The 25,085-nt window shown below is 36.0% G+C and overlaps 3 protein-coding genes across 6 annotated transcripts; 2 read left to right on the forward strand and 1 right to left on the reverse strand.

Moving 5' to 3' along the window:
• The first annotated feature begins 5,541 nt into the window (after nucleotides 1–5,541).
• Nucleotides 5,542–10,215, forward strand: LOC112276080 (cystathionine gamma-synthase 1, chloroplastic). The gene is made up of 11 exons (XM_024507070.2): nucleotides 5,542–6,323; nucleotides 6,954–7,057; nucleotides 7,232–7,305; nucleotides 7,524–7,692; nucleotides 7,945–8,004; nucleotides 8,250–8,453; nucleotides 8,699–8,785; nucleotides 9,021–9,128; nucleotides 9,242–9,337; nucleotides 9,546–9,664; nucleotides 9,920–10,215. Exons 1-11 carry the CDS (start codon nucleotides 5,846–5,848, stop codon nucleotides 10,041–10,043), a joined length of 1,623 nt encoding a protein of 540 aa, XP_024362838.1. The 5' UTR covers nucleotides 5,542–5,845; the 3' UTR covers nucleotides 10,044–10,215.
• A 1,212-nt stretch (nucleotides 10,216–11,427) lies between these two features.
• LOC112276082 (uncharacterized) lies at nucleotides 11,428–14,377 on the forward strand. Its single transcript, XM_024507075.3, has 7 exons — nucleotides 11,428–11,615; nucleotides 12,297–12,374; nucleotides 12,682–12,788; nucleotides 12,959–13,036; nucleotides 13,387–13,488; nucleotides 13,630–13,711; nucleotides 13,841–14,377. Exons 1-7 carry the CDS (start codon nucleotides 11,462–11,464, stop codon nucleotides 13,966–13,968), a joined length of 729 nt encoding a protein of 242 aa, XP_024362843.1. The 5' UTR covers nucleotides 11,428–11,461; the 3' UTR covers nucleotides 13,969–14,377.
• Nucleotides 14,378–15,605: 1,228 nt separating this feature from the next.
• Nucleotides 15,606–18,295, reverse strand: LOC112276081 (uncharacterized). Of its 4 annotated transcripts, none has more exons than XM_024507074.3 (4): nucleotides 17,969–18,295; nucleotides 16,685–17,184; nucleotides 16,376–16,562; nucleotides 15,606–16,242 (listed from the first exon to the last, which is right to left on the reverse strand). In XM_024507074.3, exons 2-4 carry the CDS (start codon nucleotides 17,153–17,155, stop codon nucleotides 15,956–15,958), a joined length of 945 nt encoding a protein of 314 aa, XP_024362842.1. In that variant the 5' UTR covers nucleotides 17,156–17,184; nucleotides 17,969–18,295; the 3' UTR covers nucleotides 15,606–15,955. The 4 variants fall into 4 exon arrangements, with proteins under 4 accessions (XP_024362842.1, XP_024362840.1, XP_024362839.1 ...); XM_024507072.3 differs by lacking the exon at nucleotides 17,969–18,295 and adding an exon at nucleotides 17,664–17,772; XM_024507071.3 differs by lacking the exon at nucleotides 17,969–18,295 and adding an exon at nucleotides 17,527–17,772.
• Between the last annotated feature and the right edge of the window lie 6,790 nt (nucleotides 18,296–25,085).

Here is a 25,085-nt window from a genome sequence, read left to right on the forward strand (position 1 = left end):
TGGGATGTGCTGTCATATTACAGCACAAGATGGGTAAAAATCCCTCATATTATTGTCAAAATGAAACTGGGTAGTAGGAATTTGCTTTAAAAGTAATATGATCTTGTTCAAGTTTTTGTACAATAATACATCATCAATACTTGTTCCAAGTTGTGCAAAGCTATAAATTTCTGATTCCTGACTGAATAAATTTGAGGTGCCTAGTGCAAGGCCCTCAATTTTGTCATCCATTGTTTTAGGACCTCTAAACCAAACAAAAGTTACTCTTTATCATGTACATGTGAGAACTATGCATTTACAATTGGTTGTTATTTTAAACAGTAAAGAATAAATATAAGTCTATTTTCTTTAAATGCTAGTAACTACAACTTTGATTACTTTTCTCAGAGTTGAAATAAAATTTATACATGTCTAGACTCACAAAAAAAGATCAAAGTTTAATAATTCCTTAGGTTAATACTATTAAGTCTATGATTTTAATTTTAAAAATACAGATATTATACGATTTGATAATAACAAAGAATTAAATTAAAGAATATACATATAGTATGGGTTTATCAAAAGTAATTTGGACATTGAACACTATTAAGCAAGCTCTAAGTATATCCATATTAAAATTTATATTTTCTTTTGTTTTAAGTGGATTCTAAGTATTATAATTATTAAAGATTTCTTTATTTCCAATATAAGTGTTTACAGGGAAAAATAATAACAAGGTAGAAATAAGTCAAAATTATATTCTATTGATGATGTTTTCACATTGTTGGTTTTAAATAACATATTATGTGTTAAGTTCACAGATGTTAATTACTCAGATGAAAAGCACTCAAATTTTAGCTTTCATTAACTTTGAGTTGTTCATAAGAGTTGTCTGTGTAAACTATGTGCTTAATCTGAATTAAATGTAGTCAATCATAGAGATTTTAGCAACTTCCAAATAATGTTGGAATACATCTTTTAGTGTACATTATAGGCCTTTAAATATTTAAATTATGTACCAATTGTTTTATTTATATTGGATATTATCTAAGTTAAGATGTGTACAAACAACTATATAATACAAAATTACATAAATAAAAAAAATATTGTACATTACAAAAATATTAAAATGTGTTGTAACTTTCATATCGAGAATATATGTATATGTATATGTATATATGTATGTATCTGTATGTATATGATATGTTAATATTCCTTCATATTAAGATGTAGAATAGGTTTTAGTTTAAAATTACTACAACCAAAAACAGAGATCATGTTGGTTATTACTAATATTACAATTTTTAGAAAATAATATAAGTGTGATACAAAAACTTTCGAACAGAGCAATGTTTAAAAATTTATATCTAAAGGTCACCTAGAACTAATGTATATCAATTTTAAAGATTTAAATTGGTTTGCAAAAATTATAAATAAATTCTCAAAACACATTATCATATATATATATATATATATATATATATATATGTATGTATGTATGTATGTATGTATATTCATATCCGTAATATATGTATATCATAGTCATATCATATTTACAATAATGTTTTTACCAATGTACATAAAAGAATATTTGTTCAAGAAAATTATAAAGAGGTATAGTGTATTTGGAAGAATTTGATAGGAAAAATTATATATTTATTGTCATATCATTAAAGACATTACGTTTATTTTGAAAATATTTTAAATGAATTCCCTCACAAGTTTTAAATCTCCAATTATGAGTTCTTTGTTTTTTATTTTTTATATATTTTGATAATCCATGTTTCAATAAAACATTATGACATTTTTTCCCCCTAGTTTCAGAATCTATTCATGATATAAAATGTAGTAATATATATTTGAAGTAAAACATTACACTATTTGGAATTACCTCGAAGCAAAAATATTTTACTTGTAATGAATTTGTGTTCATATTTTATTCCATAATTTGGATCAAATGTGGATGCAACAAAAGCTTTTATGTTTGCTGTTTTAATGCCAGATTCAACAAATTTTGAATGCATAATAGTTTTCAAATCTATTCTGTATTATACCTTATTTTGAATCATGTTGCCAAATAAATATGTGTATTGTGTTTATTAGTGGTATTACAAGTATGTATTGGAAAATGCTCAAGCATCATGGCATGGTACATTTTTCTAATGTGCTCCAGAGGGCTCACTGTTGTGTATTCAAAACATAAGGATGCACAACATAATTTGTTTTCTTTATAGCATAGTAAACTAATGAATCCCATGACTTTTCAAGAATTTACAAAGTTCAACCTCTTGTATAATTTTTAGTACTATATTTGAAACAATCATAACAACTTCAGCAGATGAGTAGGAGTACATACAGTTATCCTTTTTGTAAAATAGCATATACATTTTATATGCAACATTGAATATATTTTTCTTTTCCTTTTTCTGTTTTTTGATGATAGAAGTGATTTAGTAAACATTGGTTGCAACACTTACTATTTCATCACATTGTTTATTTATTTTTTTATGATATGCATATATATATATATATATATAAATAAAATAAGGTGTTGCTTATGTCACCACATTTTTTGCTACTACAACTACATCTTAAACTTGCATTGTATACTATAATGTATTTTGTGAAACATTAAAATACACATCCATGAAGAATATGCACTTTCTCCATTGTGGTGTGCATTGACAATTCTCTATAACATGTGGTGGATCACAAGTTGTAGTGGTAAAAACTATGATAACATTAGCATCAGCTTATTCATATATGTATACACAAGACAATGTCCTTAGAATTATATAAATAAATAAATAAATAATCTTTTTGCACAAGTTTCTTTACAACAAGTTAAATCATTATCAATTGAACAAGTACACTAAGAACAAATTGTTTTTTTATAACATTTTCTAAAAAATAACAGATTACGATAAAGTATGACGTTTTTTTTGTTATTCAATTGAGTAAAAATAGAATTCAGAACAAACTGAAAAAATATATATTATTGTCAAAAAAAAAAACTACAATGGTTTTGAAAAATTGCAAATTATTAGAATTTTGTAACGTGGAGTATTGGACCAAAATCAAACATGGTGTATACAGAAGGAAAGAAGAGAAAAGAAAAAACATGGATTGGAAAGAACCATGCTAAAATCTATGACATGAAGATGGGAGTTTCACCTAAATACTGCATCATGATATGAACACCTTGCAAGTGGGATGTGCTAAATAATGAACAATATTCCTGCCTGCACAGATTCTCTTCCCCAGGTGTGGAAAAGGCTCTCCACTCAGGACCCTGTAGTGCGACTTGGAACCAGACTTTATCTCCTTGGTGATGGACAAAGACCCCCCCCCCCCTTCCTTGAAGAATGACTTTGTGGCTTGGAGGTGGGGTCTTCTAATTTTGAAGTGCTGTGTGTGAGTTGAATGATGGAGTGGGCCTTGTCAGCTGTCACAAGTTGGATTATTTTTTTCAAAAAAAATCAATTCTTACTATTCTACACATATTTTTGGATGTAGTTATAACTATATTGATATGAACTTTCTAATATTGGTTTCTAAACTATGGTGACTTTTTAGTTCTGCATGTCATGTATGCATGTTGAATGTATTGAAGAACAGTACAATAGAATACTTTTGTTGTATGTGCATTTTTTTTACAAAGGAGTATTATTTGGTGTAATTATATATGTTCTTTTGATATATTTGAAAATAAAAAAGGGATTGAAGAAAAAAACTCACTGATGTATTACATATTCTGCAAACATTTTATTTTTAGAATGACTCATTCATCTTAAATTTTAATATTTTATGCATCCCTTTTATAACAAGGGAAAATATCATATGTACCCCTCAAATACGTTGAAATGTCAAGAATAGCTCTACATTCTTGACAATAGCAAATGTACCCTAACATATAAAAATGGTACATTTGCTAATATCAAGAATACATGGGTGTTCTTGATATTTCAAGATATTTGAGGGATATATATATATATATATATATATATGTATGATATGATATTTTTCCTTCTAAATATTGGGTGAGAGGCATAGTTGCCCTTGGAACCAAAATCGACTCACTTAGTGCATATAATTCTGCACAAACTACATTACCGTCATCAAAAAATTGCAAGATTGTTTCATGTCTGCATTTTCCCTATTTCAAGGCATATTTTGTAATGAATGTGATTTACATATGTGTCTATGTATTGAAATGTTTTAAAAAACTATTAAATTTTCGATGAGCAAGAACAACAACAACTGAGACGTCTTAAAATAGCTTTGGTAAATAATTTCTTCATGCATCTTCCTTGATTTTAAGGGGACACTTGCTGCAATCGATTGTGGGGAACAACACCCCTTGAGGTTCACATGAATGGAACGCTGTGTTCACAGCACTTCCGGCTCACGTGGCAGCTTCGGTTCTCTGTGGTCAAAGAGAGAGGAGAATCTGACATAGAATATTCCATTGTTATATAAACGGAAAGCGTTCCAGTGGCTTGAAAGAATGGGGGCAGTAAGTAGCTTGTGGGCAAGAAGAATCTGGTCTGTTACAGAAAATGAGGTCACAATGGAAGCCAGATCTGGAAGAAGGTGTGGATGGCCTCCTGACTGGGATCTCATCTAACCATCCGATCATGGGGAACCCCACTGGGCACGCGGATGTGTCAGGGAACATGCTCTACTCCCGTGGTGACCACTGGTTCTCTACTGGTCGCAGCGGAGAACAGCAGAGCTGTGAATGGGAACATGGCGGGGGTTCTTCCACGCTGTAAAGTGTGCCAGGTTTTAGGCTTCATGTACTAGACTGAGTCGTTCCTCGATTTTTTTAAATCTTTTCGAAATAAATGATAAAATTCGAACACATAATTAATAGCTTACTTTTAGCAGAATGTAACTCGTTGGATCCAATCACTATCTCATTCTAAATTTTAAGTTCTTTACTATCTTGAAAAGAAACTTGGATTTTTTTAGTATGGTTTACATTGAAGTAATAGGAAAAATAACCCCAGCCCAAAGGTTTACATGGATTATACCACTAGAATGGGACGAATAGACCCATTCCTAAACATCATCTGGTTAAAAAAACAAAGAGTGAGAGTAAAAATCCAATCAATTGGGTTTGTAACCATCCTGATAGTGTTTGTTAAAGATAAAAGTATGACGATTTGAGGTTAGATTGGTGTTTTGAGAGACGACCAAAGTGTTTTTTAAGACTCTAGGAGAGCTTAATCTACATGCATGGTTTTCAATCATGAATTTCACTTTATAAAGAACACCCAAATAATTGTTTGTTTTACTTGTTCTTTTTGGATTGTATACTGTCATTCCAAAAAATGAATATTTATTATACGTACACACGTACGTGCGTACATACAGAGAAGGAGAGATTTAGAAGGGAGAATGGGTGCGAGGTGGGCAATTAAAGAGACAGAATCGGCGTGCGATCGGGAGCGTGGGCATGGGAACGGAAGCAGGGCACACTATTTAGAGGCGTTCGCAGTAGCCGAGAACATGGGAACAGGCCACAAGTAGGCACCTGTAGCCGCTTAACCCAGGATTAATGTGAGCGGAGCCTCTGTGACCGAGGTTAACAGGATTCTCAACCGTGGTTAGCTCAACTAAACACCCGCAGCATCTCAGTGTCACCGTCCTTATGTTTGGCGAGTTGCGCGGCTCTTGTACGTTCCTGTGTTCATTCCGCTGTTTCAATAGCTCTGTCCAGATTCGGTGAGGCGCAGAAGTGTAGATTATCTAAGTAGGTATCCCTCGACACCAATAACTGCCGATTTGGTGCAGTGTGTGAGCAGTTTTTGATCTCTGAAGGTTAGGCTTGTGGTTCGTGGGAAGGAGAGCGAGAGGAGCAATGGCTGCAGCGTTGTGTATAGGGCAGGCGGCGGCGTCAGCAATGCCGAGTGCTGGCTACGAGTATCGTCCAGATGCGTCAGGAGGTGCTGCGTCTGGAAAATCCGGATTCGGAGGAAGTGAGCAGGTGCCGGTGAATGTCGCCCGCAAGGGTTTCTTTTGCCCGCCTTGCATCACTCGCTTTCCACCGAATTTTGTACGCCAGTCGAGTATCAAGGCGCGTCGCAACTGCAGCAACATTGGTGTGGCGCAGGTCGTAGCTGCCTCTGCGACGGATCGTAGCAATCCTGCTGCTGTTGCGGCGGCGCTGACGTCATCGACTCAGGCGGAGCTCGCGAATATTGGAAACGGCAGTGCCGTTGTTTCTGCAGATGCAAATGAGGCTCTTCTTGAGTCTGGCACCTCTCTTGCTAGTGCAGGAGCTTCAGAGACTGAGAAGCCCAGGCGGAGCAAATCAAGCACGCTGGCTGTTCATGGTGGTGAGTGGCTTTTGTTACAGACAGTTGTGGCCTTTTTTCGTGGCTCTGCGAAAGACTTCCAAATCTTACATGGTTTAGCCTGACTTGTTTTCTTGAAACTGGCAGTACGAAATCGTTTTTGTAGCCTACATGTTGAAATAATGGAGTAACTGATAATCTGCCGTCGCTGACACGTTCCATTATGTGATTAATGCCAATTCAAGTAGTACCTGTGTTCGGTAAAGAATGGTAGCTTGATTTGGTGAAGTGTGGTTCAAGTGAGTAGTTACTTAAAGAGTTGAATGATTTCATCAAATCATGTCGGCGTCTCCCTTCCTTCACATTTCAGAATAGAAAACCTCGTACTAAATGTGATGTCCCAAAGAAATTAACTAGTCATTTTCTTTTCGGTTTATAGAACTTCGAACACATCTGTTACTGTTCACTAGATGACGAACCCGTAGGAAAGCTCTTTTTTACTTCTCTAACCTGATTGCAGAGGATATGTGATTGCGTGCTTGCGTTCCCCATTGACGTATCGTAACATTACAACCTCATGTTAAGTTCTGATCCCGTAACGTGCTCCAAAGGTTGTGTTTGTCAGTCTTAATTATTTGAATTATTTTGAAGTTTTCGTGCACTCTATTGCAGGTGAGAGAACTAGGCGTCCGAAGGTGCAAGATACCTTGACAATACCAATTTGTCAGACATCCACTTATACGTTTAAAGATACAGCTGAGTTGATTGCATTTCAGGTACTTTATTTGAGCAACTCAACTGACAATTGCAGGCATAATTGGTGTAAGATTGTTTCTTTGTTTGGATACCCGATGTTTGTGGAGAGCGCTGACCACGGATGTTGTGAACTAAAAAAATTGATCACAGTGCTTAATTACCGCGTTATAACCAAGTTTACTTTCTTGGAACAGGAAGGAACGTTCACTAGTTTCGAGTATGGGCGGTATGGCAACCCAACAACTAATGCCGTGGAAGAGAAAATCAGGTTGGTTCTGCTACTTGGTGAATAGTTTCTGACATCGAATTCTCGTGTTTGCCTCTTAAGAACTAAAGCTTAGGTTCATTCTGATTCTTTGTATGGTGGATTGCTATATATGTCCAGTTAGCCTATAGCTTCTGTGAATTGCCTACGCTGTGTGGCACGTTATAGTCAGTGTGAAAACCCAGACAGTAACACGGCGCTGCCTTTTGTTCTTGTTGCAGTGCTTTGGAAGGGGCTGAGACGACATTGTTGTCTGCTTCAGGCATGTGTGCAGCTACCACTATGCTTCTAGCACTGGTTCCTGCCGGTGGACACATCGTAACCACCACTGATTGTTATCGAAGGACTCGCCAATTTATTCAGACCGTGCTTCCCAAAATGGGTATCACGGTAAGTTTTTTAATCTTGGTTTTTGTCCTACTTTGGTTTGTTTCACAGTACTCTGGTCTCTTCTCCATTTTGTGTTGAACAAATAACCACTTGTAGAGGTTCCCAGATCTTCGCTTTAAGATCAACCTCGAATTAGAGAGTGATATGTCATGTCACTATCAGCTGTCACTTTTTATCCGCTTTTGTGTACGAGTCTCTCGTGAACAAATAAAATTTGATCTGATTTATTGGCAACCCTGGCATCATTTTCAGACAACTGTGATCGATCCTGCGGACATTTCTGCTCTTCAGCATGCACTGGAGCAAAACAAAGTAAGTTTTACACTTGGTGTTTGATCACTTCTCATGGTTTACAATTTTTTTTTAATACATTTAATGTCTCGTTACTTTTGAGTTTATGTTTGTAACACAGTTATGCTGATTTTGAAGATAGTAATTTTTAACTGTTTGCAGCTAATCAAATTTTGTCAATGGACGGTTTATTTATTTTCCGTTCTGTATTTGATATGCATAGTTTATTACAGCGTGAGTTTGACGGAGGTATTTGCATGAACCAGGTGTCAATATTCTTTTCTGAGTCGCCCACTAATCCTTACCTAAGGTGTATCGATATTGAATTAGTATCCAAACTGTGTCACGAGCACGGTGCTCTCGTCTGCATTGATGGTACTTTTGCGACGCCTGTAAATCAACAGGCATTAGCTCTGGGTGCCGACCTCGTACTTCACTCTGCGACGAAGTACCTCGCCGGGCACAACGATGTGGGTTAACCATACAATTGTTTGAATTTGTCATTGATAGATGATCACCATAGTTAGCATAGCTTTTTGTATTGTGAGATTCAGTTTGTCTTGTGAGTATCCAGCATGCTTCTTGCACTTATTGAGTAATCTTCGAATATTGTAGGTTTCAAGCACACCCAGTGAATGCCTCTCTTATTTTACGTTAGTATTTTACTTAAAAGAAACTTGAATAGTGTATTTCTCACAATATATTTTTCATTCAGGTACTGGCAGGAAGTCTCAGCGGGTCCAAACAATGCCTTTCTGCTGTGCGAGCTCTGCACAATATTCTCGGAGGTGTTGTAGACCCAGTAAGTGTTCGTATCTCTTCTCACTCGAAGAACGGTTCTGCTGTATTTATGTGATGGCTGTGGATTGTGCGAACAGGCTGTACCTGGCTACGCAGTGAAATACGTATAGCATTCTTGGTGCTGTAACTCTCACATGTCTAATTCTTTACGGAGTGCTTGTGATTGAACTGTTTTTTCTGCATATTTTGACAGAGAATTTGTACCCTAATTACTTTGTCTGTTACTTTTGGAACAGAATGCTGCATACCTAATTTTGCGTGGATTGAAGACTTTAGATCTTCGAGTCAAGCAACAGAACAAAACAGCATATTTGCTAGCACAGAATCTAGAAGCTCACCCTAAGGTTTGCAGTGTGTTGAACTGGATCTTGAAATGTGTTTTACTGCGTGGAGTCTATTTCTAGTCAGGTTGATTACTTGACCTATAGGGTCTTATAATTCATGATGTTGCTTGCAGGTGGCACGTGTACATTATCCTGGATTAGAAAGTCATCCAGAACATCAGATTGCGAAGCGACAGATGACTGGCTTTGGCGGTGTCATTAGTTTTGAGGTATTTGTACACCCTTTTTCTAGGTGCTTGATTGTAAGGATCTTGTGTGTGTGTGTGCGTGTGTGCGTGTGTGAATTCTATCTTATTTTATATTGTTCCTTGTCTTTCTTTTGGGGGGTGGGGGCTTGCACTCTCATTTTCTTGTGGTGCACCGCTGCATTACGTTTGTAATCATATATGAAGTATTATTTGTTGGTTGCGGCTACAGATAGATGGAGATCTGGAAACAACATCAAAATTTATTGATGGCCTCAGAATCCCTTACATTGCGCCTTCCCTTGGTGGAGTAGAAAGTCTGGTTGAACAACCAACCATCATATCTTACTGGTACTGTTTTCGCCCCTAATTTATTTTGACGTAGCTTGTGGTCATAATGAAATGAACCATTGTTGTACCTCACGGATATGAGCTGTCCAGTTGTGGCTATTGTAGTGGTATTTCGTAATCTTCCTCTTGTTCCCCCTTGTGTTTAGTGCAATCTTAAAATTATGTCGCCTCAATTTATGGTTTAAGATGCCCTCGCTGTTGGAGTAACAGCCAATTGGTTCAGTATCTCATCATGGTAAGCATTTTGCATCACAGGGACCAAAGCCCAGCTGAGAGAGCACGTATTGGAATCAAGGACAATTTGGTTCGCTTTAGCTGTGGCGTTGAGGACTATGAAGACATTCTCAATGATGTTATGCAGTCATTAGACGCCTTGTAATACACTGCGTACTTCTTGATTTCGTGCCTTGGAATAGCGTACACGTTCTCGTTTTACGAGATAGATCTTAGTGCACTTCGACTTAGTCGTTTTAACAGCGACTTGTAACATTGCCGTTGACGGGCCATCTTTACACTTGGTAACATGCTGAGCTCATATTTTGTTCTTGCGACGAAGGTTTTGCGATGATCATTTTAAAAATCTTGAAACCATTTATTTAATTATGACATCCCTAATATCTTTATCAGAATTAGTTTGTCCTACTTTGGATCGATGAGCAATTCGAACCTTGGATAGCTATGCTCCCTTACTGAAAGTTTCACTTGCAGTTGCCGAATTACAGTGACCACAAGCGAAAGAACATGTTTATCATCTGTCGAACAATCTTGGATTGGAATGAAACCAAAGAACGAAAATAGGTCTATGTGTGGGAGTTCATTTCCTTTCAAGTTGGAAAAAAGCGAAATATATTGGCGTACAACTCTTTTGCCGTTTAAACATTCTTAGAATCAATATGTTTGAATGGTGGTAAAAGACTTCAAATCAAATTGGTTAGATTTAGTTGTGGACGGAATGTTGAGTAGATGACTTAGCAACTAAGTGTTTCAGTCAATGATGAAAGAAATTCTAAATGTGAACTCCGTATCAGTGTATAATCTTTTTGTTTGATCTCTCAGGAAACAATCCTTCCTCATTATATGAATAACCACATATTAAAAGTGAGCCTAAAACCGAACAAAACCACGAGGTGTGTGTAAGTGTTTATCACTTGATTAGAATACATTTTCATCACAAACTTAGAACCCAAAGCTCTTGAAGCCCATAGCATTCTGGTTTTAGGGCTTCGACGCATCCTCCGCTAAACCCTAAACCTGAGAGTCCCAATGGCGAGAACAACCGCCACACAAACACATGAGCGTCCACCGACGCCACAGCCTCTTCAGCGAAGCTATTGCGTTTCCGCAGCTGCTCGAAAAGGTCTCGACAACAATGAGGTGCACACAAGAAAGACGCGTGCAACATCGACGGTATCGTGGAGCAGCGTCGAAATCCGACACCGCAAAGAAAAAGAAATACGAAAAATCCACAACAGAGACGATGAGAAACATCGGGAGGGGACGCGCCGGAGTCGGAGTGAGCTCCGTCGAGGTTTATCAGAAGCACCCACATCGATGGCGAGCCTCATCCGGAATTGCTGACGCTGCGTCTCAGATCATGGGTTTCGAAGCTCATCCGCATGAGAGCTTTTCGTCCTATCTCGGGCTACTTTCGTCGTGTGGGCGTCGAGGTCTATCCCCTCCTGAAGCTCCCTCCCCTGTTCTGTGAGCTCTTGTTGCGACTGAACTTCGGATTGGGACCATTGCCTGAAGCATTCTGCTGTTGTGAATTTGGGTAGTGCAACTCATCATCCCTTCTCCATGGCTGCCATGGCTGCTTCCGTGGCTCTTACCTCCTCGCTCTCGTCGCGCGTCGCGGTTACCCCCGCCACTTCGACGTCCTTCAGGAGCGGCCAGTATGCACTGACTGTGCCATGCTTGCGCGTGGAGTCTTCCCGTCGGACCTCTACTCTGGGTATGCGCTATTTTCGTCGTTCTATGGGATTCCTACTTGAATTTGAATTCTTTCGTAGATTTGGACTTTGCTCGTAATGGCATTATCTTGTTGTCTTTGAACGAGATATGAGGAATTAGACAGTAGTTTTGGGTGATTCGACATATTGTAAGCGCATTGGCAGTTTGTGTTGGTTTTATTTTTGTTTATTTATGTAGAGCTTTGGCTTTCTCATCCCGTCAGTAGTTTGGGGATTTTGGGTGTGTATGGAAATTTTTAATTGGTGGTGGATAGTCTGTTAATGCGCTGAAATTTACCTTTATCCGTTCGAGAATGCCGAGCTCTCGAATTTGAGTGCGTCGGTAGTCCTAACCCCTGATATTTGACTGGCGAAACGTGTAAGGAAGAGAATAGTCTTTTGCGAGTGTGATGACGGCCAGCTTAGTAGGATGACAGTTCCAACGCAATGCGCATTTGCATCACGGTCTCTGAACACAATGTGATTCACCTACTTTAAAGCTGCGTTGCTTTGAGAGAAGAAGCGTGCTACTGAGTATGGTTGATTGTTTTGTTCGATTTTAACTACTGGGGTATGTAACATGCTGTATCCTCTGCATTGGATAAGTCGTGTTTCTTGCAGCGATAGGAATGGGTCTTTGTGGAGCGCAAGCTGATATTTAAGTTTGGATGTTTTACATGCAGAGATCTTTGCGTTGAGTAGCAACGATTTCAGGAATGGAACCAACATTGTGCTTGATGGAGTACCGTGGAGGGTGCAAGGTACAATGAAGGTCTTTCTCACTCTTGTTGCTGCCGAGAATTTATCCTTCATGTGTCAACGGTAGCAAATACCTCAAATGAACCATAGAAGAATTTGTGTCATCCTTAGTCTTTACATTGGTTGACTGTACCACAATTCAAGTAGAAAGTTGAAAGGAATGCTCTGCATCTGGTAGAAGTGTTCCCATCGTACTGATCTGAGATTGGGAATTGAAGGATACGAAGAGGTTGGTTTGAGAAGGCTTTTTTAGCTTATGAGTTGTGCTGATAATTTGAGCTAACAATTTCCACTTGGGTGGTGGTTAAGAGTTTTTGCACGTGAAGCCCGGCAAGGGAGCAGCGTTTGTTCGTACCAAGCTGCGAAACTATATCACTGGCAACACAGTTGATCGTACTTTCCGAGCGGGAGAGTCGGTATGTCCAATGCTCCAGATCCTCGTTGCTTTCAGAAGGGGTCATTTGAAACGGAGTTTCATTCGAAAATTCTGAAGTGTGCAGTCGTGAACATAATTGATTTGGTGGACATCTCTTTGTTTAGGATACGGTATGACTTACAATGGATGTCGATAATGGTGCAACAACAGGTTGATGAGGCAAGCATTTCCAAGGAAGTCAAGCAGTACACCTACATGGATGCTGATCAATACGTCTTCATGGATATGGTATGTCCCTTATACTCCAGTGTTTTCGGAGGTAGTGTGCCGGCCATTTAATGAAGTTGCATTTGGTTGTGTTCATTATGACTAAGTTAGTTGTTTAGCGTTGGAACCACTGTATCTGCAGGCAACGCCCTGGCGGCGTGTTCAGCATTCTTATTCTCTTGTCTGCCCTAGCATGGCCTTATTATCTACGTGTTTTGATCGCTTTTTTACTGTGTCGCGCCCACTGCACAAAGAATTTGGCAATCTAATATGGTGAATCACATACTATGGTTTTCCTACTGAACACTAGCTGTCGAGATTGTCAAAAAGGATCATCTGATTCGGCTATCTTTCCTTGCGTTTGCAAACAGGTCTCATTCGAGGAGATCAGAATTGGTGCCAAAGAACTGGGGGATAAGACGAAGTGGTTGAAGGAGGGGATGGAATGCAATGTGTTGACCTGGAATGATAAGGTATGGTCTGCAAATAAGTCCGCGCTTCTGGTGCATTGTTCTTCTTCGTGTAGAAGGAATGCTGTGCGCTTGATATGTGCTTTCTTTATTTGCACGTGCAAAATGACCTAATCGTCGCGAAAAGTTGTTGTGGACATGCAGGTTCTTGATGTAGATCTGCCCATCACAGTAGTTGTGAAGGTCGTACAGACGGATCCTGGTTTGAAGGGAGACACAGCTCAAGGTTTTCCTTCACCTTTACCTCTTTTTTCTTTTTCTTATCCCTCCAAAATTTGAAGAAAACGGCAATTTGAACTTAGGAACAGGACTAAGTTTTTGTCCTATATCTGCTGACTGCTCTTCTCATTAACAGGAGGATCGAAGCCAGCTACAACAGAAACAGGTGCCGTAGTGAGCGTGCCGCTGTTTGTCAACGAAGGGGACATGATCCAAGTGGACACGCGAAAAAGCGAGTATATGAGCCGTGTGGGTGCATTCTAAGTCATCAAGCTGTCATTTCCAGGCAGATCGTGTGTTGCCCTTGGTAAAATAGTCTCGAGACCGACTCATTCCTGTGATGTTATAGAGGTTCTGCAATTTGAGGATCAATCGGTAATCGTGTCACTTGAGCGGGATATTAGGCCTTCGAAGGTTTGGATCATCAGGTTGCTCCATGAGATATTCCGAGTACTGCCTATGTGAAAGATTAGATGTCCTGAAAATGGATGTGACTTGAATAGTTTCACGAAACTGGGTAGAAGGCCACTGGCCAACAAAAGTCAGATGCATCACCATGACGCAGTTTTGTCGCTCTGAGCATCAATGATCATCAGCCATTCTGAGTTATTGATGAAAGCACTTCTGTAAACACCATGAATTTGACATTATTCAGACAAGTGTTTGCAAGTAATATTCTGAGTTATGGGGATTGAAAATGAAGCTCCTGCATTCCCTCTATGCTTTTGGGACCAAGTTGATCATTCAAACACTCACCACCCGTTTTATCAGTTGCAAATAATCCTTTCAAGGGTATATTAATCAAAATACAGTCGAAGCAATAACTTCAGTGAAATTTAGAAGTCATGTTTGACTAGGATTGGAGTAATCTAAAACAGCACCCCTGTGTCTGAATTGAGAGTTGGTGAGCTACAACTTGACGAAGGAGATGGAAATTTTGTTCTAGGTGTGAGATTCTCATGCGAATAAGATTGGGGTGGTAACTATGTAGTTTTCGTCACACGTTAATCAATGTGTCAGCCACGCTTCAAGATGCACCCGGTAGGTTTGTCCTGCCTGCGCGGTGGGTGGTCTCCAATGTACATCTGTCACTTCGTGAATAAGTGCCGCCGTCCAGCTTCAATTCCATTCGTCTCAACAGCAGAACTGTTTCTCCGCAGACAACCTCATGCTTCAAACAGTACACCTGTGGGTTGTAGAAGAAGAAATATTTTTACTCCAAGTGGTGTTCGAAGCACTGCCTTAATGAGTTCCACATGGAAAGAAGTGGACCTTGCTCAATTGCGAGGGGCGAGGATTTCACAGACGATGGAAAAATTTGAACAGTAGAAGATATAGTTTTGTATTCGGATGGTAAGAATTTACAAAGACCGTTGTGCTTCTCTACCGTAATCGATATCACCCCTTTTCCATTATGCTAACATGTCGATATCTGTTCTCCGACTACTCTTCAATTATCACCTGCGTTTAAAATCACGGAATAATATATTTGAGTGTGTAACTTGTGCAACGATATTTGTCAACAAATAGTTTCAGGTAGTAGAGCTTGGTACATTACAGTTCACAGCTCTGGAGCCTAAACTTTAGACGGAACGTGTGGGAATTCATCAGAAGGCTTGGGCAGGTGTATACGTGTAAAGGACAGTTTTAGAGCCATTGCCAGTTTTCCCCCTGTTATTAGAACCGAAGCTAACATGTGGGGATGCTCACAGCAGATCGTTTTTCCTTTCCTTTTCTTTTCTACAGTACTGAATTTTTATTGCACATTACTCAATTGTAGAATTGCAGTACAAGATACACCCGGCTGCTATCAGTAAAACCCTCAGCAGTTCCCAGGTCAGTCGGAGAAGCAGTATACACACATCTGGTCTTCGCCAAGCCATGACTCATTACTCATGAGGTACCTTACAATAGTGTCCAGCTTTGTGTCATGGAGGAGTGAAGGACAATGTTACATAGATACAGATGAAAGAAACAGATGTTACATAAGATTTACTTGCTAGGCGACACAAGCTTATGACAATGGCTATGGTGCATCTGGTGGATCAAGCTGACTGCCACCGCCTCCTAGGAGACTCCTGAAACCTCTAAGCTCATTGGCCTTTCATCCCCTAAATCCATCACCAAAACATGACCAAAAAAATCAATCTTCGGCTCAAGATAAGCGTGTAGTGGAGGAGGTGATGTCGCTCCCTGGATCGTTAACATCCAGACATGGAATTCGAGGAAAGCTTGAGAAACCACTTGTTATCTACTCGTCGTCAGCTTTACCCTTCAATGTCGTCTCGCTAGTTTTGCTAAACGGCAAATGCATGGGCCCAAATGGAGTGTCAACCTCAACAGCTCCTACCATAGTGTAACCTGTGCCCCTTCCTCTAATGATATCCCATAGAGCACCGCCGAAGTCTTTGGGTCGGAAGGTAATAGGCACCTCTAGGGACCCAACATCTTCACCTTTCACTGAAACTGCCTCCCCAAGGCTCGCGTTTCCAATAGATACATCTCCGAGCTGCAGATCATATTCGAATGACTTGATCCCTACAAAAATTCATTTGAAGCAATCATTTAATTCTCAGTTGAGGTCGCTGATGCAACGAAACACACTTGTGAATTTGAAAGGAAAAAAGTGAAAAAAGGAGCGGCAGAAAGGGTTGACAGTGTGTGAGGTTACCAATGTCGAATTTGTTCATGTTCTTGAGGCTCAAGTGCAAAGTAGCGGAAGTACTTTCGAGAGACAGATGATCCCAGTCAATACTGTCCAAGTCCACATCTGGCTTGTGAGGAATGGGAATCTCTCCCCTCTTCTCCAATGGGATAGTAATCCTTCCAATGACCGGAACATCGACCAACAGCGTGACCTGTATCAATAAGGACAAAAATAATGAGGGGAACCATTTATGTGTTCGACTGAAAAAAGACCCGCATTTCAGCATGGGTAATCTTTCGACAGGTATGTAGCGAGAAACTGCAACCGACATACCTTAGCAAGATAGGGGATCACTTGACCGGGTTCGATGTCGTCAAAGGTGTCGACGATGTCTCGGTAGATCAAAACAAGAGGGATCTTGATGGTCTCCGAGCCATGAGCACGAATTGTACCAGCATCTGGGATCGTACCGGAACATAGCTTGCGATCATCACTTGAGATTTCATAGATCATGTCTACGAGAGGAATGGGAATGGGGTTAGGATTGGTGATGAGAACGTCGATGATGACTTCAGCGCGTTTAGTGTTGATGACTGGAAGGGTAAACCCCGTGATGTCGGCATCGGGCGCACCCCAGCTGAAAATTCCCCCGACGGCTTCGGCAACACCCTTGAAGAACCCCTTTACTCCACCACCACCCTCTTTGTCTTCATTCTCTTCCCCCCTCGACCCTCTGTCATTAATCGTCACTTCTCTAACATTTTCCTCCAGCTCGGCAACTTCTCGATCTCTTTCGTCCGCCATGAGTCCTTGTTTTCGTTCTCTAAATCACCCTAAATCACAGGAAAAACGTGTTCAGTTTTGATGGACTCTACTCGCAATTGCAGAGAAATCCAGATATAGGTCCAGAATCAAATCCTGGCATGGGTCTCAATGTAAGCTCGTTACAGCAACTAATAGAGAAAACAACAACTTATCATCAAGCAATCTTCAGAAAGACCACAAATTAAGCAAATCCCACAAGCCTAATCATTGACTTACACACCACATTCTACATTCGTAGCCAGAAAGAGCAATGCAGACATTGCAACTGATGCTGTTTCCAAGGAATTCAATAACTACAAGACAAATTTCGTGGTACCCTGCAGTGACGTGGAATGATCCAACTCACTAACCTGAAGACTCAGAGAAAACCGCCAACCATCTCAGTCACAATCACAAGACTGAACCCACAAGTCGAGAAAGACCAAATTGAAAATGCGACACGCTACATAAGTTTCCAAAACAAAGCAAGTTTGTAAGCGTCGCGCACCAGCAGAGAAGACCCTCTACGCGAAGCCTCTCCGCTGTCCGCAACTACAAACCCGAACAGCAACGGACTGACCCAAGATCGAAGTAAAAACGACACAAAACAAAACTCGTCACAACTCGATTGGGCAACTCCAACCCCCTGTATGATTCATATCAACACGCAGAACAGCACAAACCACTCCCAAGACACCGAATCCGATCCATTAACTGTACAGCACAGCTCTTTTCCGACGAAAGGAACTGACCGACCACGCTCGGAAACGATTTAACACGGCATGACAGTGGGGCAGACAGGGAAAAAGGTACCGAGAATTCCGATGCTGAACAAGCAATCTCCGTTCGATTAAGACTCCAGGACGGTGGTAAGTGTAATCCCGAAACTCCACCACTTGGGTGAGTAGAGCAACCGAATCTTCGCAACACGCTAGGCCAAGCTCCGCGCAGAGCTTGCGCCTTGACCAGATATTTCTCGCATCGCATCCATCCTGCGTTCCAGATCCGCCTGCGCAATTGTTTTTGCTCGTGGGGGCGACGAGTCGTAGGCGCCGTGAGCACCTCCATCTCGCTGCGGCTTCATCGCAGCTGCCCCGCCGCGGACGGGCTGCGGCCTCGTGAGATGAATGTTCACGCCCTCGTCGGCTTTATCGAACACTAACTCACCCCTATCCATCTAACGATATCCGTGTCTGCGTACCTTATCCAGTCCATAAAGTACTTTTTGGGCTTTTGCTGAAGACTTGGTGCAGGGTTCCACTTATACCCAATGGTCTTGATAGCATGATATCATTCTACAATTCAATTTGGACTCGATTGTGACATTATTTCATTGTTTGTTGTCGTTTTCTGATTTTTTTTCCAGTCGTGTTTCAGTATGTAGTGGTGACCTGAGAATATTCCCTTTGTGTGCATTATTTGTTGCTAATTAAGGCTCCAATCATATTTTGTGTGAGCATTGCTGGTCTGCTGGTCTTTGTCAGGGAGTGAATTCTTGGTGATGAGGCTTCATGTTTAGCAATGTGACTTTTCAAACATTGTTGTGATGATATTTATAAAAGTCAGAAAAAAATTATTTTATTTTATTTTATTTATATATCTATTTGATTGAGTAATGTTGGATTTTCCTTTCTAATTCTGGTCCTTTTGTATCCATTTTTAAAAATTAAATTAAAAATTATCATATTTCTATTTATTGGCATGTTTTATCAATTGATATTTTTTTATAAAACATCAATTGTTTGTAAATATTATTATCTCTATATATTTTTTAATATGCTTTAAATGACTTAAATATGTATTTCATTATTATCTATTCATTGCATAAATACCATAAGATGATCATTATCTTCAATCTAATATATCATACAACTTTTTGGACATTCTTAAGAATAAAGAGATTGTCATATTTGATTGTTAGAAGTTGTTGGTATTGTTGTAATTAGTAGTTCATAAATTTGGACCAAATAATGTCCTATAGAATTCAAAGCTTGAATTTTTACGAATTTTCTACCGATATATTACATGTATGTTTATAATTTTTATATTAAAATGCTACAAATCTTGTAAGTTACTCAGTCTAATTTATTTAACATCACAATTTTTTTTAAAGAAATAATGTAAAATATTATGTATACATTTAATATCCATTTCATTTATTACTATAATTTCCATCACAAGTTTTATTTGTTTATTTATTCGTTATTTTATTTTATTTTATTTTATTTTTAATATATTACATGTATGTTTATAATTTTTATATTAAAATGCTACAAATCTTGTAAGTTACTCAGTCTAATTTATTTAACATCACAATTTTTTTTTAAGAAATAATGTAAAATATTATGTATACATTTAATATCCATTTCATTTATTACTATAATTTCCATCACAAGTTTTATTTGTTTATTTATTCGTTATTTTATTTTATTTTTATTTTTAAAATTATTACAATAATAGTGAAATGAACGAAACACCTCACATGATATTTATTTGATTATACAATGATTAAATACAAAATAATATGATGGCTTTTATTATCACCATACATACTAACATTATTTTAGTATACAAAATTAAATAATAAAATTAAGATAGATAATATCTGTAATAAAATATATTATTTTTTTTAAATAAAAATCTAGCTTAAATCTGTAGTATCTTGAATATGCCATGTAGCTATTAAAACTTTTCTTAGAAATTTTTCACATTTAAGAAGCCATTACAAAAGTATGATATAATTTAGAGGCTTGATTTATAAGCCTTGTAGTCTTTAGAAGCTTCTATATGCTGTTTTTAGTAATTAATATTTCAACTGACATTTATATGATTATGCACAAAGATATAAAGATTTTTATTTTTTAAAATTTTTAATTTTTTTTTTCTTCCTATAAGTATACACTTCAAGTAGTTCATTAAAATACTATTGTATATATTAAAGAACTATTGGTTCATTTTTTGTAGAAAAAAACTTGATCATATTTGATATAAGTTTTGATAATTTAGTAATATAATTTAATATAGTATTAATCTCTAATGAAATCATCTTAAAATAAGCTTATTAAATTTTTATTTTTAATAGATTTATTTTATTTTATTTTATTTTATTTTATAATTCTTATTAGGTTTAGAACTATAATGCCATATATCAAAAAATCTAAAGAAATTTTAATAATTTTTTTAATAAAATTTGTAATAGATTTATATAATTCATACAACATTCAATACAGCTTAGATATTAGTCTATCTTAATCTCTTTTAGTTTTTAATTTAGATCTATGATACTTGACATCTTTATAAGTTTTTTTTTATCAACAAGCTAACAAATCCTATTAAGGTGTGGCATGCTACTTTGGCCTTGTCAAGCAACACCTTAAGATTTAGCCTCATGATAGATGTTGTTACAACTTTATTTATCCTAGGCATGACTAAATTTCTATAATTGAGTATCTAGCTATTAATATATCTACTTATTGGTACCTAATTCTTGATTGATTAATTTTATATTATAATACCTTATTTGATTTTAATTAATGATATATTTAATTAATTAATATTATATTGTTTAATTTTGTTACACTTTAATTTCCATATACAAGTTAGATTTGACATTGTCATGATGTAATACAACTATATAGTGAAATTATAATCAAAATTAAATTTCTAATTAATATCTAATTATCTTAGTTCAATTGTAATTTGAGGTATCTAAACATGGCTTTTATAAAAGCCTCTTAGGTTATTTTGTTATCTTAATAGTTAGTAAGTTGAAAATTAGTTAGTAATTTTACCTTCTAGATTGTAGAGACTCTTCTATTACCTTAGAAAGACCATAAATTGATAAAATCAAGTTAAAAGAGGTAAATAATTAGTATAGTTGGTACTAGGGTTAAGTTGAGAATAAGATTGGGCTAAAAAATCCTTAAGATAGGTTGGATTGATACCTGGGGGTTGGCCGTTTGTGAGACATGGTCGAAATCAGACCTTTGGCCACAAAAATGATGGCCTAGGACAAAATAGGAATTCATTTGAAGATCAGAGGATAGTATTTTAAAGCTAGCTTGAATTCCTTTTCAAAGGCATAAGGATTGTTTTTGGAGGGTTTTTGAGGACTTAGCAATTGTCATTCAAAGTCAGGGTTTGTATTGGTGATTTGGGTTTTATATAATATAATTAGGGCTAGCAATTTTGGCTAGTTCGTGCAATTGGTATAACATCTATAGTTGAAAATTTGATATTGTTTGGATTATTGGGTGTGCTAAGTGTATACAAAATTTTGTGATAATCTAACAACGTGGTTTAGAGATATCTAGTTTTTAGCATAAGAGGGTTTTGGAAATTGGCAGTTTGAAGTTCAGTAGGATTTCTATGATATTTGGAGATATATCAATTGGATCAAGGTGAAATTTGGCATGGTATTGAAAGACTTGATGATAAAGGTGCACACCAATTTTGAGTCAAAGTTAACAATTGGAAAGGGAGAAATCACTACTGGAATTTCTACTTCACTTTTCAAGTTGATGGCCAAGTGACATCAGTGCAATTTTTGGAGGTTTTCTCACAATTTGTAAGTTGAATTGGACTAAAAATTCTTGAGCATATAGAAGACTTACATTGACAATTGTATGCAAAATTTTACATCAAGTGGAATTTCGGATTGAATGTTACAGCTTATTAAAGCTCATTGATTAGGATAAGAGCTTACAAGAAAAATCTAAATTACTTAAATATGAAAGTAATAAGATAATTGGGATTTATGTATGATCAAGGCTACTATGAAGAGTTTTTTTAGCACTTTTGAATTGAAATTCAGATTATATTCTTTTCATATGGATAAAACCTATTAGGATTTCTTGGATACTTTTAAAACACAATCTCACCTTCCACAGCTAGGTGCCCGGTGCATTCCCAAGCAAGACAACACGTAATACAACAACGTATTATTAATCTTTGTCATATATGTTGTAATCTTATTTGTCACCAATTTTTTATTATTCTCACAAATATATATATATATATATATATATATATCTATATATATATCTAGATAAGAAATATTAGATAAAAGTTAAATGTAGGTAGATTTGATATTATCTTATGGAAAAGCTTTTCAAAAGCTTTATAGATATGTATTGACTTTAGATGTGTTTATTTTTTAATTGGTAGATTAGAAACTTGGCCTACAATTAGCTATGTATTGTATAAGCTTCTAGTATGTGGAATAAGCTAACTACATGGTATGTATTGGAAATTAGTCTTATGAGTTAGACACATGTCTTGTAAGTTGGACATGTATCAAAGATCCTATAAAACATTTTTGCATAACTTCTAGTTAAATAGTATATATGGAAGTAAGTGTAAAGTCTTCTTAACTCTTGTCAATGCCTTTCTAGTCCTTAGTCTTGTTTCAAGACTTCTTAGTCTTTTTTTCTTTAGCAATAGTATTTATTGTTTTAATATTATATTAATTTTGAATAAATATCTATTCTTTTTGAGTTACACAAGAGTGTATTGAGTTTTTGGTCCCTCAAGATTCATATTTTATATAATTTGATAAGAGTGCTAACTTATATTTTTGTATTTTTTTATAAAAGTGAATGGACTATCTCACTTCTATTATTGTATTTTAAAGATTTCGGACTATCAACCTTTAATCTAATATTTTAATTTCTTAACAATGATTTTTTCTTTAAAGAGAATGGACTACCTTTTTAATTTGACTTATAGATTTGTTTAAATTGTCTACAAAAGAAAAAATTATGGATGCTGTTTGTAATGGAAGTGAAAATAGATTTGCAACTATTTCAGATTTTTATAAGCTTATGAACACTCTTAGAGTAGAAATCTCATGTTTTTCTAATGTTAATTATAAGGGTAGTATTTCAATACCTATAGAAGAGGTTAGTAGTGAAGTTCAAAGTTTACGCCAAAAAATTGTGCAATTGAGAGAAATAAGTAGATTTAGTTCAAAGCTAAATTTAAAAAGTCTTGCTACTATAAATATGAAGGATGTAAGGGTAAGTATGCCAGAGAAGTTTGATGGAACAAGATTGAAGTTCCAAAGATTTTTATAATAAATAAAAGTCTATATAAGGGTATATTCTACTTGATATTCTAATAGATTTATTCAAGTTTGATTTATAAGTGTACTTCTCTCTAAAAGTGGTTTTTTGGTTTGTACCTTTGATAAAAAAAAATAGACAACTACTTCATAATTTAAATTCATTCTTAAAAGTTTTCATAGCCACATTTTAAAAAAATGATTCAAAAATGATATCAGAGACCAAATTTGTATCTTTATGACTAAAATCATGTTCATCAATCATATATGCTATTGAATTCTAAAACCTTGCTTACAACCTACATTGAAATGATAAGGTCCTTATTAATAAATTTTAATATAGATTAATATATAACATGAAAGATTTATTATTGATGATGTTGTAGTATAATAATTTATAATATGTAAAAATTAACTAAAACATATAATATATTTATAAGTATTGATATATATTAGAGTGGTTAGTAGATTAATTTAAAGAGAGTTGATATAAGAAAATTTATTTTGAAATTTATCTATTTTGATTATAGTATTTAAATTATATAAGATTTAGATATTTAATATAAAATTTAAAGAAAAGATTGGGATTCAAAAATGAAGATTCAAACCTCTCAGAAACTTGTTTGGAAGGATGAAAGAAAGGTATGGATGGATGAAGGCAAGGAGGAAAGATCTTTATTCCTATTGGTTGAAAGCTATGCCAAATAGGCTCTTAAGAGGCTGTCTACTATCATTATGAAGAATTTGGCAACTTCAAAAAAGACATTTGAGAATCAAAAGAAAGAATTGTAAGGTTTAAGATTTGAACTACAATTTGTATAAATTTTTTAGTAGATTTGGAATTAATATGATAAATTTATAGCCATTTGAAGTTAAAATATTTTTTTAAGACATATTGTTTCTCTTTTGAAGATACAAAGAGTTTTACAATAGCTTTTGGAGATCAAGAGATGCAACTGCAAGAGCGATTTTTAGATGTACATTTTTTTTGAAGAATTTTTGTATTTGGAATTTGAATGAAGGCATTATAAAGTGTTGAAGACAGCACATATAATTCAAAGATAGTAAGTGAGTTGTTCTGTTGATAGTAATGGTTGGAGCCATATTTTGAATTTTTGAATAAATTTTTAGCTCAAAATATCTAAAAATATATTTTATTAGGTTAAAAAGCTATATATCAAAATTTTATGGTATTTGAATATTTAATTTGTGAGATATGAAGAAAATTACAAATAGGTATATATAAGTAAGGATTTGAAGCTATAGGTAGGAATTTAGTAATATCTCAAGATCTGTAAAGAATTTGGAGTTAAAATTTTTAATGATAGTTGTTAAAAGTACATAAATACTTCATGTAAACTTTTGGTTTGTTTGGACAAGTCAATCATGAAATATAAGTAGTTGAAATTCAAGAAAAATTCATCTTAAGGATATATAAGGATTTATAATATTTTAATCACATTTTGGATGATCTTTGGTACTTAGGGCTTATGTATTGATTTAATTGCCCCTATATATATATATTTATAAAATTGATTTTTTTTTTTAATCTTGAGACTTGATTGAGCAATTCATGATAACTAAAAGTCCAACACTTTTATAAGGCAAATTCTCTCTATTCCAACAACAATGCCAAGAAAAAATATATTAGAATACTTTATTGCTTAAGTCATTGTATACAATAATCAATTTTTTGAAAGATGCTAAGAATAAAGATTTAATTGAAGAAATACAAGTCAAATTATGGTAATAACTTCTAAGTTCATAGAAGCTTATTCATTAAGATCAATAAGTATGTAAATTGATATAGTACATTTCAAACTTCTTATTGAGCAAGAAAAGACTTGATTCTATCAAGAAAGGATGTAC

Source organism: Physcomitrium patens, chromosome 23, assembly GCF_059467195.1.
Source record: "Physcomitrium patens ecotype Gransden chromosome 23, ASM5946719v1, whole genome shotgun sequence".
In the NCBI taxonomy this organism is placed as follows: Eukaryota; Viridiplantae; Streptophyta; class Bryopsida; order Funariales; family Funariaceae; genus Physcomitrium; species Physcomitrium patens.